Source organism: Pelophylax lessonae, assembly GCF_965119305.1.
Source record: "Pelophylax lessonae genome assembly, chromosome: 1".
NCBI classification, from domain to species: Eukaryota; Metazoa; Chordata; class Amphibia; order Anura; family Ranidae; genus Pelophylax; species Pelophylax lessonae.
Window position 1 is genome coordinate 332,838,376 of NC_138768.1, and position 17,065 is coordinate 332,855,440.

General features: G+C 46.8%; 1 protein-coding gene across 1 annotated transcript in view; it reads right to left on the reverse strand.

Moving 5' to 3' along the window:
- The window catches only part of NEDD8 (NEDD8 ubiquitin like modifier), a 21,244-nt gene continuing 4,179 nt past the window's right edge, over nucleotides 1-17,065 (reverse strand). Inside the window, exons 2-4 of the mRNA XM_082259384.1 lie at nucleotides 4,615-4,662; nucleotides 2,207-2,289; nucleotides 1-264 (exon numbers count right to left, since the gene is read on the reverse strand). Of these exons, the coding sequence (XP_082115510.1) occupies nucleotides 180-264; nucleotides 2,207-2,289; nucleotides 4,615-4,662 (216 nt within the window). The 3' untranslated portion in view covers nucleotides 1-179. The remainder of the gene's footprint in view (nucleotides 265-2,206; nucleotides 2,290-4,614; nucleotides 4,663-17,065) is intronic.

Sequence of the window (17,065 nt, forward strand, 5' to 3'; positions counted from 1 at the left end):
TATTGGAGGATTATTTATTTAAGGGGTAAACAAAAACAATGCACAACAAAACCTTAATATTTTACAGATAAGCTGGCAAATGTCTGTGGAGGGCAGTCCCAAGCTGCAGAACCAAAGGGAAGTGGTTCCTCCACAAATAACATCCATAACGGCCTATGCAAAAAAACTTTAGTCATCTTTCAGCAGCCTCCTCTTAGGGCAAGTACCAAATGTAGAACTGAGCCCCCCTGTATCTTATAGTCTGAAGCAGTCTTCTCATCATTCCTGTAAAAATAAATAAATACAATCAAGGAATGGGGACAAATAATTATCAATATGGCTACTAAAGTAGATTTAAAGCTTTACTATTTAAAGAACAAAAATGGCATTTAAACAATATCTAAATCCAAAAACAAAAATAGAATATATTTCAGCTTACCAGTCCTTAGAAAACATGCTATATACCAGGAAGGAACAGTCTGCATAAATTGCTATGCCTCGAAGAATCTGATGTCTTACACCTTTTACTGTTCTGAAGCTGCCCCTATTCTGGGGTCTCCGGCCTTACTACAGGGTTCATTGTGGGGAAGCACAGACTAGATGTCAGCTGCACAGAGAATGGCCACCACTGTGTGCCGTGCTACAAGCTGCATTGTCTTGTGCAGTAAACACTGTAGTACAAGAGATATTAAGGAGCAACTGGAGGGCAAAAAAAAAAAAAAAAGTGTCATCTGTACCCAAATGCTGTAGAGGCAAACTACACAAGGACCTGTTCAGATGCATAATCAGCCCTCCATTTGAAGTGGGGGAGCCTATCTTCATGCACAAAGCCTTTCAGAGGGTTTAGCTGACCTCTGGCTTACAGCCTTATAGACTGAATGGGAACCAGGCTCTGGAGGCCTGCAAGTATCCACTGCCAAAAAAGATTGGGGAGAATGGTGGGATTGCTTCAACCCCTCCACAAACCTTGTGCATTAAAGCAGAAGCACACTCTGGGAACTGTGGTATTGCTAATCAGTTTCAAGAGCAGGTCTGAAGAGAGACAACATCCCACAGAGGCTAAGTGAGTTAGGTAATCCTTGAACGTAGAACCAGAGCTTCAACCATGCAGCCAGATTGCTCTGTGCATCTGTTCAGACATCAGTCCCATGCAAAACTTGCAAAGCTTGTAGAAAACCATCACAACTGAAACAAAGCCCCAGACAATTGTTCCATTCACAACATTAAATTGGAATCCAACCTGGGGGTGGCGGGATCCTTTATGAAGCAATTCGCGCTATGTGACATGGTTTGACAGATTAAAGTCACCACTATTCTAGGACAGAGGGCAAGACCAGTAGATTTACACCACTTTGTTAAGAGCAGTAGATTTAAAAGAAAGAAATCTAGCTGCCCATCAGTGAATTTTCAAAAGGTGAGCACACCCTTAACCAGTCTAGTGGTATCCTTGTTAAAGTAGGTCACTAGTATATCTTCCCCAGGAGAAGACAGTAATTATCACTAGCGGCTATAGCAGCCGCATTCGATATTCAGAAGCAAATCCAGCAGCCTGGTTGTACCCAAGTTGATCGATCAACTTGGTACATTCAGCCTGCTCATTAAAGGATAAGTCCACCCTAACACTAAAATCGCTACATCTGCAGACATCCACAATCTAACCCATCTAATCCTGTAAAAAAGAAATCAGGATACATACCTCTTTTGAAGCTGATCTGATCCCACACTAAGCTGTCAGTGGCAGCCTTGCTGTGGAGGCGGTTGCTGAGGAGGCAGCCGAGAACGGAAGCCCCATAGTAACTCTATGGATAACGTCACTTCCCATTCATTTCACAGCCGTTGTCGGCTGTGTCCTCTGCAGAGCTTCCGTCACTGGAGACCGTACCGGCTTCAAAAAAGTTATGTATAGCGAATTCTTCTTTACAGGGTTAGAACGGTTAGTCTTAGATCGTGGCTATCTGTAGGTGTAGAGATTTTAGTGTTAGGATTGACTTCCCCTTTAGTGGTTCAAACCTTGGCCAGTGAGTCAGACAATTTATTTAGAATCGAGAAATGCACTAATCTAAATAAAAAAAAAAAAAAAAAAGGAAGAAGAAGAAAGTAGCTGGAACCCTTATGATGCATATAGTTCTGGGAAGCATTGGCTATCTAAACTGTCATCTACATTCAAATGGATTTCTCCACATAAATCAATAGTGCAGAAAGGTCATGGATCAATTACAGAACTTACATTTGTTTCCCACTATAGATCAGCCTTTGTTGCTGTGGAGGAATACCCTCCTTTTCTTCCACCCGCTCCTTAATCCTCTCCACCTTTAAAAGACAGAAATATTAGTCTACTGCAGGTGCAAGAGCTCTCTCAGCAGTCACAACGCCAAAGACTATACAAAGTACCCAGCTAGGACACAGTTAACGGAACAGCCTTGCCTGGCAGAGCAGGAGATGCAATAGGTCTCTGCTACAGTTATGCAACACATAGGGCCCGTTAACACTATTGCAGAGGGCTCTGGTTTTCTGAATAAGAAAAACAGCTCTCTGCAAGAGAACACAGAAAACAATGGTTTTCTGTGTCCCATTTACACTTTGCTGCAGCTGTCACCTGTGCCAGCCTGCATTTTAATGTGCAGTCGCTCAGCCCAGCTTAGTGGCCTTACATAAAGTGACATACACAACATAATGTGACATTCCATAAAGTTTTTTTTTTATTACTAAAAAGGGAAAAAGCAGTCTTGCAGTTGTACAGGCTCCTCTCTTGTATTGAATATTGCTTACCTTGATTTCACTGTGCACTGTGAGCTTCCAACAGTGTGCATTAGAAGCCGCAGGAGGTCAGACAGAGCCTGCAAAATTTCCAGGCTGGGGGATGTAGATCAACATCTAGTTCTTTCCTCTCTTTTGGTCCATAGCCTGCCCCTTAGATTTATTTTTTTAGTTTTTCAATCAAGGAGGCTCAACATCACATGTGGGGATTACCATAGGTGGTCTGCAAGCAAATTCAGCCTGCCTAGGAATGTCTACTCCTCTGGACCAACATCCACCTATCAAGACATTTTGATATTTGCATAACTCCTCCCAAGAGCCAACACACCAACTGATCAGGGCTGAGGTCGCTTCAGGGAAGTACTGAGGCATGGTGATGTAAAGCTTTCATGAAGCCTTGGCGTCTGGATGAATCCCAACCATATGTTTGAGCTGAGTGAGGTCAGCCGACAGTGAGCTTAGCCTACTGTCGGCTAAAAACAGGTCACAGAAGTATAGCCAAAATAGCTTTGGCTATACTTCTCCTTTAATTAAACGTATACATATCACAAGTAGGGATGCACCGAAATTTCGGCCGAAAATGGGTTAAAAATGCCGAAATTAATGGCCGCTTGAGGAAGGAGGGGGGCTCAGCGCAGGTTTGAAAATATGCGCCTCTGGCAGGCCGCCCGCCTCTCAATGATGTCCCTACTACTGCGATCTCTGCATTAATGAACTAACAGACCGAGCGGGAGGGCAGGGGGGAGCGGCTGCTAATATCTGTAACAATGTGAGCCCTCACTTTACTTCACTTCCCTGTCAGCGGCACGAAGTCCATGAATGAACTGAAACTCCGGGCGGGAGGGCGGGGGGGGAGCGGCCACTAATAGCTATAACTATGTGAGCCTTCACTCCCCTGTCAGAGGAGATACATGCATGACAGGGAAGTGAAGGCTCACATAGTTATAGATATTAGCGGCCGCTCGCCCGCCCTCCTGCCCGGTGTGTCACTTCATTCATGGACAGATCGTAGTAGTGACATCACCGGGAGGCGGGCGGCCGGCCAGAGGCGCATCTTTTGAATAATGGACACCGGAGGAGCTGAGTGAGTAGGAGAGGGACGCTGAGGCTGATGCGGGGGGGGGGGGGGGTGGCTGATAGCTGAGGCAGCTTACCATTGGTATTAGTATTATGCAGCATGAGGGTGTTAATGTATTGTCACTGCTGCATTAGTGACCAACCAGTGGAAGTTAATTAACCCCTTTGTGCTGCATTAGTGCAACCAGTATCAGTGTTAATTAACACTGATACTGGTTGCACTAATGCAGCACAAAGGGGTTAATTAACTGCCACTGTTTGGTCACTAATGCAGCAGTGACAATACATTAATCCCCTCATGCTGCATAATACAAATACCATTGGTAATTAAATTAACCTCTTGCCAACCCGTCACAGTACATATACTGTGACAGGGTGGCAGCGATATGTGTACGTCGCTGCCTGTTTTTGGTGTATGCCCCTGTTCTATCTAATTTAAAATTATTTGGGGGGAAAAAGTCATTTTCGGTTTTCGGCCAAGGGCATCCTGCATTTTCGGTTTCGGCCCAAAATTTTCATTTCGGTGCATCCCTAATCACAGGTGTCAGAATACAATTTTTTTTTGTGAGAACAGTCCTTTCTGTTTGTAGCCACATATGTGTTCCACCAAAATAAACATGAAGATACGTGCTGACGTGTTTCTTTCGGATGCGACTGAAATGCATGTATGGTAAAAAGAGATGTCAATACGTTAAGAAAAAAAAAAAAAAAAAAATTTTTACTGTACACATTTTTACTTTGACCAAAACATCATTCTCTCTCTTTTGCTTGTAAAATTCATTAGCATAAACAAAAACATACCTTGTCAGTTGGCTCAATATCAATTTCTATTTCTTTCCCAGTCAGTGTCTGCAATTAAAAATCATTAGACTTGATATGACAAAGTATATCTTTTGAAACAATAGACCTAAACATTGATTTCCAGAGAAATACAGTTTTGCTTTGATTCACTGTCTGAAGTTTTAAAAGAGCTTAAGCTGACTATACACTAGCAGAGTTTTTTTGGTTTTAAGAATGTTAGAAACATAGAATGTGTCGGCAGATAAGAACCATTTGGCCCATCTAGTCTGCCCAATATATCTGAATCCTATGAATAGTCCTTGGCCCTATCTTATATGAAGGATAGCCTTATGCCTATCCCATGCATGCTTAAACTCCTTCACTGTATTTGCAGCTACCACTTCTGCAGGAAGGTTATTCCATGCATCCACTACTCTCTCAGTAAAGTAATACTTCCTCATATTACTTTTAAACCTTTGCCCCTCTAGTTTAAAACGGTGTCCTCTTGTGGTAGTATTTCTTCTTTTAAATATGCTCTCCTCCTTTACCGAGTTGATTCCCTTTATGTATTTAAAGGTTTCTATCATATCCCCTCTGTCTCTTCTTTCTTCCAAGCTATACATGTTAAGGTCCTTTAACCTTTCCTGGTAAGTTTTTTTCCTGTAATCCATGTACTAGTTTAGTAGCTCTTCTCTGAACTCTCTCTAGAGTATCTATATCCTTCTGGAGATATGGCCTCCAGTACTGCGCACAATACTCCAAGTGAGGTCTCACCAGTGTTCTGTACAGCGGCATAAGCACTTCCCTCTTTCTACTGCTTATACCTCTCCCTATACATCCAAGCATTCTGCTGGCATTTTGTGCTGCTCTATTACATTGTCCTCCCACCTTTAAGTCTTCTGAAATAATTACTCCTAAATCCCTTTCCTCAGATACTGAGGTCAGGACTGTGTCAAATATTCTATATTCTGCCCTTGGGTTTTTACGCCCCAGGTGCATTATCTTGCACTTATCCACATTAAATTTCAGTTGCCAGAGTTCTGACCATTCTTCTAGTTTTCCTAAATCCTTTTCCATTTGGCATTTCCCTCCAGGAACATCAACCCTGTTACATATCTTTGTGTCATCAGCAAAAAGACAAACCTTACCATCGAGGCCTTTTGCAATATCACTTATGAAGATATTAAACAAAATTGGTCCCAGTACAGATCCCTGAGGTACCCCACTGGTAACATGACCTTGTTCTGAATGTTCTCCATTGACTACAACCCTCTGTTGTCTGTCACTCAGCCACTGCCTAATCCACTCAACAATATGGGAGTCCATGTTCAATGACTGTAGTTTATTGATAAGTCTTCTATGTGGGACAGTGTCAAAAGCCTTACTAAAATCTAGATATGCAATGTCTACTGCACCTCCACCGTCTATTATTTTAGTCACCCAGTCAAAAAAATCTATAAGATTTGTTTGACATGATCTCCCTGAAGTAAACCCATGTTGTTTTTCATCTTGCAATCCATGGGATTTAAGATGTTCCACAATTCTATCCTTTAATAGGGTTTCCATTAATTTGCCTACTATTGATGTCAGACTCACTGGTCTATAGTTGCTTGATTCCTCCCTACTACCTTTTTTGTGAATGGGCACGACATTTGCCAATTTCCAATCTTCCGGGACGACTCCTGTTACTAATGATTGGTTAAATAAATCTGTTAATGGTTTTGCCAGCTCACCACTAAGCTCTTTTAATAATTTTGGGTGTATCTCATCAGGACCCTGTGACTTATTTGTCTTCACTTTAGACAGCAATCTTAGAACGTCTTCCTCTGTAAAGACACATGCATCAAACGATTCATTAGTCATCCTTTCAAGTGGAGGTCCTTCTCCTTTTTCTTCTGTAAAAACTGAACAGAAGTATTCATTAAGGCAGTCGGCTAGCCCTTTATTCTCTTCTACATACCTTCCGTCCTTTGTTTTTAATTTAGTTATTCCTTGTTTTAATTTCCTTTTTTCATTTATATATCTGAAGAATGTCTTATCCCCCTTTTTCATAGACTGAGCTAGTTTTTCTTCTGCCTGCGCTTTAGAAGTTCTTATGACTTGCTTGGCCTTTTTCTGCCTAATCTTGTAGATTTCCTCATCTTCATTGCTCTGGGTTTTTTTATAATTACAAAATGCTAGCTTTTTATTTTTAATGATTTGGGCCACTTCTGCTGAGTACCACAGTGGTCTCTTCCTTTTTTTGCTTTTACTGACAAGTCTAATGCAATTTTCTGTTGCCTTCAATAGTGCACCTTTTAAGTAGTCCCATTTCTCCTGGACTCCATGTAATCCGTTCCAGTCTGATAAGGACTCATTTATGACTAATTTCATTTTTGAAAAGTCTGTTTTTCTAAAATCTAAAACTTTTGTTTTTGTGTGGTGTGATTCTTTCACAGTTCTTATATTAAACCACACTGACTGGTGATCACTAGATCCCAAGGTTTCGCCTACAATGACATCATATACCGAATCCCCATTTGTGAATACCAAATCCAAAATGGCCTCCCTCCGGGTTGGCTCCTCAACCACTTGTTGCAGAGACAACCCCAGTAGGGAATTTAGAATATCTGTACTCCTGGTAGAACTTGCTATTTTGGTTTTCCAGTTTATATCTGGAAGATTGAAATCTCCCATAATGATAAACTTCTCCTTTCATTGTCATTTTAGCTATTTCTTCAACTAGTAGATCATCTAGTTCTTTAACTTGACCAGGTGGTCTATATATCACACCTACACGAGTTACTGCATGATTAGCAAACTGCAACGTAACCCAAACTGACTCTATGTTGGCCTCACCAACTTGTATTAGGTTAGATTTAATGCTATCTTTCACATACAGGGCCACTCCTCCTCCTTTCTTGCCTTCTCTGGCTCTTCTGTATAAAGAGTATCCTGGTATGGTTATGTCCCAGTCATTTCTTTCATTAAACCATGTTTCCGTAACAGCCACTAAATCTACATTCTCAGATGCCATTATTGACCCAAGTTCATTGATTTTTTTACCTAAACTGCGAGCATTTGTAGACAGGACTCTGAGCTTATCATTTCTTAACCTCTGTGCTTCTGACCTGTTCTGGCATTGTTTCGGGGGGCAATTGGACTCTTGTATTTTCACTCTTTTGCCCCCCCCTTCCTAGTTTAAATACTCTTTCGCAAATTCTTGGAGTTGTTCACTAAGTATATTTGTTCCTTTGATAGAAAGATGCAAACCATCTTTTTTGTACAGTTCCTTTCTATTCCAAGTAGAGCTATCATGAGAAACAAAGCCAAATCCTTGCTCTTGACACCATTTACTAAGCCATATGTTGAACTCCTTTATGCGCCTCTGCCTATCATTCTGAACATTATGTACAGGCAGAACTTCAGAAAATGAGATGGTGGATGCAAAATCCTGTATGTCATTTCCAAGTGTGATAAAAGATTTTTTCACCTCTGACACTTCATTGCAAGCCAGGTCATTTGTCCCTAGATGGACAAGAACGTCCACGTCCCCTTCCTGCTTTGCTTGCTTAACAATATTAATAATACGTCTTTTATCTCGCCTAGCAGTAGCACCAGGGAGACATCTCACAAAACCATTTTCTTTAAGCTCCACACTTCTTATGATTGAATCACCCAGCAACAGCTGCTTCCTTTGAGACTTCACTTTATGTTCAATTTTCTAATTTTAAGGGGCAAACAGACATTCGTTTTCAACCACGACAACGAGAAAATTGGAAGGAGCAGAATGGAAGCTTTTTATCAAATTAATTTGTAGCAGTGAATGGGGTATTCATTCCCAAAATTTTAGTTAGACTTACAGGTGAAGCCCCGTACACACGTACCGATTGTCGGCCGTAAATATTCGGCCGCCGACTGATCGGCTGATTGTAGGCTTGTTAGTATGATGCTTCCGACAGCCGACATCGCATTTTCGGCCGAACAGAATCTTTCGTGCAGACTTTAAAATTTTTGTTGGCCGTCACCAGAGCAGCCGATTGTTCGCCAGTCAGTACAGAATTCGGCCGACAGATTTGCAAGACTGGGCATGCTCAGAAAAGAAAAAACACATGGAAAGTTAACCATCACATGACATCACTTCTGCAGTCGGCTGTTGTTGGCCGACAAAATTCGTGTGCAGTCTTTTGCACTTTTCAGCCGACAGGACAGCCCTGGACAAAAGACAGCCGATCGTTCGGCTGACGATCGCTACGTGTGTACGGGGCTTAATTTGTTTTCCAGGAGTCTTTTAGGACTGCACCTGAGAGAGTGGCTCCTGACACTTGCCAACAGGAAACACCACTTCAACCAAAAAAAACTTTAAAAGGAGGCTTCGACCCAGAGCTCGTTAGTTGTAGTAGAGTACCTCCGGCCCAGACTGGAACACAATCATATGATAGTTAATCACAGCAAAAAGACAAGGGCGGGTCGTTGCTGTTCTGAAAAACTCCTGGAAAACAAGTTACTGGTAAGTCTAACATGAATTTTCCTTTAACGTCTTTCAGGACAGCACCTGAGAGGACAAATGAGACTGCCCAACTAGGGAGGGACAACAGTCTGAAGGACCTTTCTGTCAAATGCCTGATCACCTGCTGACAGAAGGTCCAGTCTGTAATGACGGACAAACATTAAATACCTTGACCACGTAGTCGCCTTACAAATTTGATCTGGGGGGTGGCATCAGCTTTTTTTGATCTGGGGGGTGGCAACAGCTCTAGTAGAGTGTGCGTGGGTTCCCAGCAGGGGAGACAATTCTATCTGGGAAAAAAGATTTAATGGTAGCATCCAGTTTTTTTTTTTTTTAACAGATGCGATCAAGTCGCTGCATGCAGTAGAAGCTTCCTCCTTAACCAGGGAGTATAATGCATGTTTGACCTAGTGTTTTCTTCCAACCCTCAGGTAACTTTACTTTGCATGAAGCGTGTTTTGTTTTGACCCCAACAGTGTCACCACAGGTGCACAGGAAGCATAAACAAAACTCCATGTGCCCAGACAGGTCCCAGCCACCAAGAGGAAAGTTAGTGAGAGAGACCCCACAGTAATCAGCGCAAGATCACAACCCCTTACCAGGGCCTTGCTGGTGCCCATACCACTTGCTGCTGTGACTGTGCGCTCCATAGCGGTGCTGCAGCCTCCGTATGTGGCTAGGAACGCCAGTTCCGGACTCCAATAGCGGAACTGGATATAGGCACCAGATCAGCTCCTCCCTTTTCCTGGTGGAAGTGACGTTGCGTGCCAGCTCTACACGCGCCAACCCTTGCCAGATACCTCACTTCTGGCTGGGCGAGTCTCCACTCTGCCAACCAAAAGATGGCACCAGCACCTGCGCATCCAAACTGGCAGGCGGGACCAGAAAAAAACAATCTCTGCCGTTGCATCCATAGGCAGTACAGGCTCTTCCCGAGCACCAAAGAGGGAGAAGGAGCCCATCCAACAGCCAGTTCGGATGCAGTATGGGAGGAATGGACACTCTGTGAAAAATTACAGATACAGTGGAGTAGGAAGCCTGGTCCCTCAGGACAGCACCCATGAGCTCCTGACTATCCACTAGGTGTTCCCCTGCCGGGGGAAACGCAAACTGACGAGCTGTGGGGAGAAGCCTCCTTTTAAATTTTGATGGAGGTGGTGTTTACTGTTAGCGAGTGGGAGAAGCCCCTCTCTCAGGTGCTGTCCTGAAAGAAATTAGGGAAAAACTGAATTTTTGTAAAATCTTACCTGTAAAATTCCTTTCTCCGAGTCCTCCGACAGTCGCCGCCTCTTCATATTCGTCACAATGGGGTAATTGACCTTTGCTCCGTAGGAGTAGCTAGGCAACAGAATATGTCAATATTAAAGCTTTTAACATATCCCACCCCCGGGGGGTGGTCCCCTCAGTCAATACCCTCCTACTTCCTGTATCCATACCTCAGTTTCAGTAGAATAGCAGTAGAGTATACAACCAAACCCCCAAAGAGGGGCGGGGACTGTAAGGTATCTTACAGGTAAGATTTTACAAAAATTCAGTTTTCTCTTCCGTCCTCCGACAGTCGCCGCCTCTTCATATTCGTTACAATGGGGACGTCCCAAAGCAGTGCAAACATGAGGGGTGGGAAACGCAGCCGCGCCTAAGGCAACGCAGTCTCCACATCAGAGAAAGGAACCTTACCAAGGGAAGGAAACCCGCTGGGCAGCATGAAAAAAACTTGCTCAACAGGAGCAACAACCCAGGAAAAACAAATAACCTAGGGATAAAAAACATATCCCAAACAGCCAAGGGTCCAAAACAAGGGACCCTAAGGAACTGCCGCACCAAGAACCTTGCGGCCAAAGGAAGCATCTGCCGATGCCTGAACATCCACCTTGTAGAACTTTGAGAAGGTGTGAACGGACGACCAAGTCGCCGCCTTACACACCTGGGCCACAGAAGCCCGATGATGACAGGCCCAAGATGTACTCAGAGATCTGGTAGAGTGCGCCTTCACAGGCATGGGGGGAACTTGTCCCTTCAGAGCATAAGCCTGTTCAATGGTCTGTCTGATCCATTTGGCGATGGTAGAAGCCGACGCCGCCATGCCCTCCCGAGGTCCCTCTGGAAGGACAAATAAAAAATCCGACTTACGAAAAGATTCAGTCGATTTTAGGTAAACCCTAATCGCACGAACAACATCCAAGGAGTGCAAATCCACCTCCTTCGGATGTTTAGGGTTTGCGCAGAGTGAAGGCAAGACAATGTCCTCATTGAGGTGAAATTCCAAAATCCTCTTGGGAAGAAAAGAAGGGTTAGGTCGCAAGACCACTTTATCCAAGTGAATGACCAAATACGGAGACCTGCAGGACAAAGCAGCCAGCTCCGACACTCTGGGAGCCAAAGTGATCGCCACCAAAAAAGCAACCTTCTTGGACAACATGGACAACGAGATCTCCCTGATCTTTTCAAAAGGAACATGTTGTAACACGGACAGAACAAGATTCAAGTCCCAAGGAGGCAGAGGTTCCCTCCTAGGAGGGACCAGATGTCGCACCCCTTGAACAAAGGTGCTAACCAAGGAGTTAGACGCCACAGGACGTTGAAAGAGAACGGCCAGCGCAGAAACCCGACCCTTGATCGTAGCCAGCGCCAAACGCTGGTCAACACCCGTTTGAAGGAAGGACAACACCCTAGACACCGAGTATGTGCGAGGGGAACACCCCCTGGACTCACACCAGGCAAAATAGGCCTTCCAAGTACGGTAATAGACCTTCCCCGAGGAAGACTTCCTCGCGTTGATCAAAGTGTGAATGACCTCAGGGGAGAGACCCCTATCCTTCAGGACCTCGGTTTTAACAGCCAGGCCGTCAAAGCCAGCGACTGTAAAGCAGGATGGAATATCGGACCTTGAGACAGAAGATCTGCTCGAAGAGGCAGATGCCACGGGGCGTCGACCACCAGATTCACGAGGTCTGCGTACCAGGACCGGCGAGGCCAGTCCGGCGCCACAAGAATCACCGTGTGCGGTTCCGAGTTCAACCTGCGAAGGAACCTGGACAGCAGTTGAATCGGTGGAAATGCATACATCAGTCGGTACTGATGCCACGGGGCCACCAACGCGTCTGACGCGTCTGCCCGAGGATCGCGCGTCCTTGCCACGAACCTTTTCACCTTGTTGTTCAGACGAGACGCGAACAGGTCCACATCTGGAAGACCCCACTTCGCGCACAACATCTGGAAGACACCCGGGTGGAGGGACCATTCCCCCTGGTCCAGGGACTGGCGACTCAGATAATCCGCCTGGCAGTTCTCCACCCCCGGAATGTGAACCGCCGTTATCGCCGGGACGTGTGTCTCGGCCCAAGACAGAATGTCGGCCACTTCCCGAGCCGCTCGGGCACTCCTGGTGCCCCCTTGGTGGTTGATGTAGGCCACCGCCGTGGCATTGTTCGTCTGCACCCGAACCGGACGGCCCTGCAGCCTGTCCGTCCAACGTCGAAGGCAGAGATTTATCGCTCGCAATTCCAGAATGTTGATCGGAAGGGAGGATTCCTCCTCCGACCAAGTTCCCTGGGCGGACAGAACGCCCAGAACACCACCCCAGCCCGACAGGCTGGCATCCGTGGTGACCACCGTCCATGAGAGAGGACGAAAAGACTTGCCCCCCGACACCGCCGGGGACTGGAGCCACCACAGAAGATCCCTTCTGGTGCGATGGCCCAACGAAATCTGGAGATCCAGAGATTGCGGTCGCCCGTCCCACCTGGACAGGATCTCCGCTTGGAGACCCCGCGTGTGAAACTGGGCGAAGGGAATCGCCTCGAAAGCCGAGACCATCAATCCCAAACATCGCATGCACGTCCGGAGTGACGAGCACGGAACGTCCCTGAGGGACCTGACTTCTTCCTGAAGAGTCCTGAGCTTGTCGTCCAGTAGGAAGACCCTCGCCTGGACCGAGTCCAGAATCATTCCCAGGCAGGAAATACGAACCGACGGGCACAGCGTCGATTTTGGAAAGTTTATCGTCCAACCAAACTCTGCAGAGTCTGCATCGTGACGGACAGGTCCTTCACCAGACCCTGGCTGGTCGCAGACCGAACCAGAATGTCATCCAGATACCCCAGGACAGAGATGCCCTGGGCTCTCAACAAAGCCAGAACCGGTGCAAGCACCTTGGTGAACACCCGTGGAGCCGAAGCGAGACCAAAGGGTAGCGCCACGAATTGGTAATGATCCTCCGCAATGGCGAATCGAAGGTACCTCTGGTGACCCTCGAAAATTGGGATGTGAAGGTACGCATCCTTCAAGTCGATGGAGACCATGAATTCCCCCGGAACCAGGGCAGCCACCACCGACCGCAGGGATTCCATGCGGAACTTGCGAACCCGCACAAAGCGGTTCAGAGCCTTCAAGTCCAGAATTGGACGCACCTTGCCCTCCTTCCTGGGCACGGTGAACAGATTGGAATAGAACCCCCGAAGTCTGTCCCGATGAGGCACCGGAACCACCACTCCCTGAGCTCGCAGGTCCCGCACCGCCAGGTGCAGATCCCGCAACCGCTCCGGAGACAGTTGAAGATTTGAGGGAAAAAATCTGCTCACCGGCCGAGAGAGAAACTCGATCTTGTAGCCAGATCGAACGATTTCCTGAACCCACCTGTCCCGAACACGGGCCATCCAGGGTTGAAGAAAACCGAGCAAACGTCCCCCCACCCCAGAACTGGGTGAGGGCACCCCTTCAGGCCGCATTGTTATGGGCAGCGGATCCGGACTGGCCGGACTTCTGCTTACCTGTCCACGGCTTCTTTTGGGAGCCTTGACCTTTGAAGGGCTTGCCCTTATAGTGCGACCGAAAGGCACGAAAGGACCCCTGAGAGGGCTGAAAAGAAGCATGCTTCTTACCCGGAGCAACCTTAGCCTTGTGGGATTGGGGTAAGAGCGTGCTCTTACCACCCGTGATCCCTTTTATCAGCGTATCCAAGGGTTCGCCAAAAAGGCGAGATCCCGTATAGGGTAGATTAGCCAAGGTTTTGCGCGAAGATTGGTCCACAGACCAACACTTCAGCCAAATCAGGCGGCGTGACAACACCGCCACGCTGTGCACACGTGCAGCCAACGGGACTATATCCAAGTCCGCATCACACAAATACATGACACCCTGATGGATTTGATCCACCATAGCCAGCGTCGCCGGAGGGGCAGAGTCAGCCACCAGGACGCGCCTAAGTACCTGCGTCCAATCCGCGACAGCCTGAGCTGCCATAAGAGAAGCAAAAATAGCTTTTAGCATGGAACCGGTAACCGAATAAGTATGACGGGCAAGAGACTCCAGCCTCCTGTCCGTGGCATCCCGGAACACCGGGGTATCCTCAGCAGGAATCGCAGTGGACTTATTCAAAACCGCCACCGCGAGATCCACCGGAGGCGGCACACACCAACGTTCATCAGTAGCGGGTGAGAAAGGATAACGCAGCTTGAACCTACTTGGCACAGCAAAAGGCTTTCGCATGTTGCGCCATTGTTCACTAACAGCGCGCTGAAAATCCTCAGTGCAGGGAAAAACCTGCGATGATTTGCGTCTTCGCTGCGTCCCATAAGAGGCCAGGACAGCAGGAGGACAAGGCTCATCCTGCCAACGCAGTGTTTGTTTGACAGAAGCAACCAAGTCATCCATGAGTGCAAGCTCTTCAGACGAGCCAGGGGGGGAATTATCAACCCCTTCAACCTCAGCCTCCACTTCAGACCCTACAAGGTCCAGGGACGTACGGGACCCCGATAAGGAGACCCCAGCCATAGCAGCCCCATCACCATCACCCTCTGAATCAGAGGAAATTGAAACTCTGGGCCGTTTTGTGGATTGAGCAGCCACAAGCATTTGCACCTGAGCAGCAAGGTTAGCCACAACAGTAGCCAAATCACCCCCCTCGGGGGAAGCAGCAGCAGTCCCCTGGCCCCCCACTAAGGTGAGAGGAAATTTGCTTTCCTGAGAATCCATGCCCCCAAAAGTGTGTTAGGAAGAAAAGGAGTACTGCCCCTTTAACAGCGCGGCGAGCGCAGCCCACCGCACACAAGCACACACCGACCCCCACAGGGATAAACACAAAACTTAGGCAAGGAATACAGGGATAAGAAAGATAAACCAGGAGAGACCACTCAGCTGCTGCACCGATCGCTGTTGCTCAGGGAAAGGAAGTGATGAAACACAGACCGCTCCTATAAAGCCTATGGAAGGCTCCACAAACATGGCCGCCGGTGAGGGACTAGCAAAGGCAGAGCATGCAGTGCTGACATGCGGCCCGAGCGATCGCCGCCAAAATGGCGGCGATTGGCGCCAAAAACGCCGCTCCTATCACATAGATATGGCCAGCACACACCTGCAGCTATTATAAAAATGGCGGACCGCCGTAGCAGCTGCATGTATGCACCAACATGTATAACATCATGTCCTATAACATACAGCATGTCACACAGATATTCACAGTATTAACACTGAACAGTGTACAACAGCCCCCCTCCTTGAAGCCCACAGCAGCATTAAACCAGACAGGGAGCCCCAACAGTGTGAACAGGCATGCAGGGTTACACAGTCCCAGACTGACACCCACTACACATACAGGTCCCCACACAAAGTACACTTACCTCCTGAATGGCGTGGGGAACCCGAACAAGCGATCCAAGCCACTGCACATGGGACAGGGAGAGTTGCAGCCAGGACGCAGTAGAACTGCGGTGCGAAACCGCATGGCGTCCAGTGAGGTAGCCACCTCACCATAGCATCCCTGCAGCGAACAGGGATGGGTCGTTCACATATGCCAGGAAAAATACCTGACTGAACGCTCGATGGCAGGCTGGGAAGCCACTGGCCCACAACCTGCGACCAGGGGGGCCAGCCCGAGACCCAGCCCGCACGATCCTCTTCATCAGAAGAACTAACTAATGCTGACAAAAGTAACAGCTAGGTAAAGAGAGAAAAAAAAACTCAAATAAAATCAAAAAAAGAAGATAAAGGCTGAGACAAAATGTCCCAGCATAGAAACATCCAGCCACTCCTGAAAGCTAGACAATGAAACTGAGGTATGGATACAGGAAGTAGGAGGGTATTGACTGAGGGGACCACCCCCCGGGGGTGGGATATGTTAAAAGCTTTAATATTGACATATTCTGTTGCCTAGCTACTCCTACGGAGCAAAGGTCAATTACCCCATTGTGACGAATATGAAGAGGCGGCGACTGTCGGAGGACGTAAGCGAAAATGTAATTTGTTACAAGATCGAATGTAAAAAGCAAGTGAGATTTTAAAGTGCTTTCGAGTAACATTTGTCCGGTCATTCAATATACAAAGAATTTTCATACAAATATTCGCTTCAAAATTTACTAGTGTATAGCCAGCTATTGTTCAGCTTTGCTAACCTGCACTTGTGATGTTACCACAATTGTGCCCTTTCATGATGCTTATCACATTGCACACAATAGAATCTAATTAAGAATGCTTTCAGACACTAAAGCCTAGTACTGAACAGAAAAAAAAAGAAAAAGAAAACTGTCAGCTCAGGTCAGAGCCACTGTGCCAACAATCCAATGTTAGTACAGCAGTCTCCCCCGCATAGTTATTGTGTTCTTAAAGGGGGGACTGCCGCCCCACCAGAACACTCCAATCAGCGCTCTCAGCTATTGGCTGAGAGCACTGATTGGCTGCTGGTTTTCCAGTATGCTCGGCCAGCATCTGTCGCACCGGCTGCCATACACACAAGCTTAATGTCCACTGGTTTTTATCGAACTGGCCGATGTCGTCCGGCATTCGGCCCATGTGTACGGGGCTTAAGATCACCTACTGCTACAGCTATCAGTTACATGACTAATGGTATAAAATGTCATACTGTATCAAGTACTAACAATACCAACTGGCGGTACACATGGAAAACAATTGCACACAGAATGCAGTTCAGAGCAACATGGGTTGCCCTGGGGACTCTGGTTTCCACCCACACTCACCAGTAGACATGCT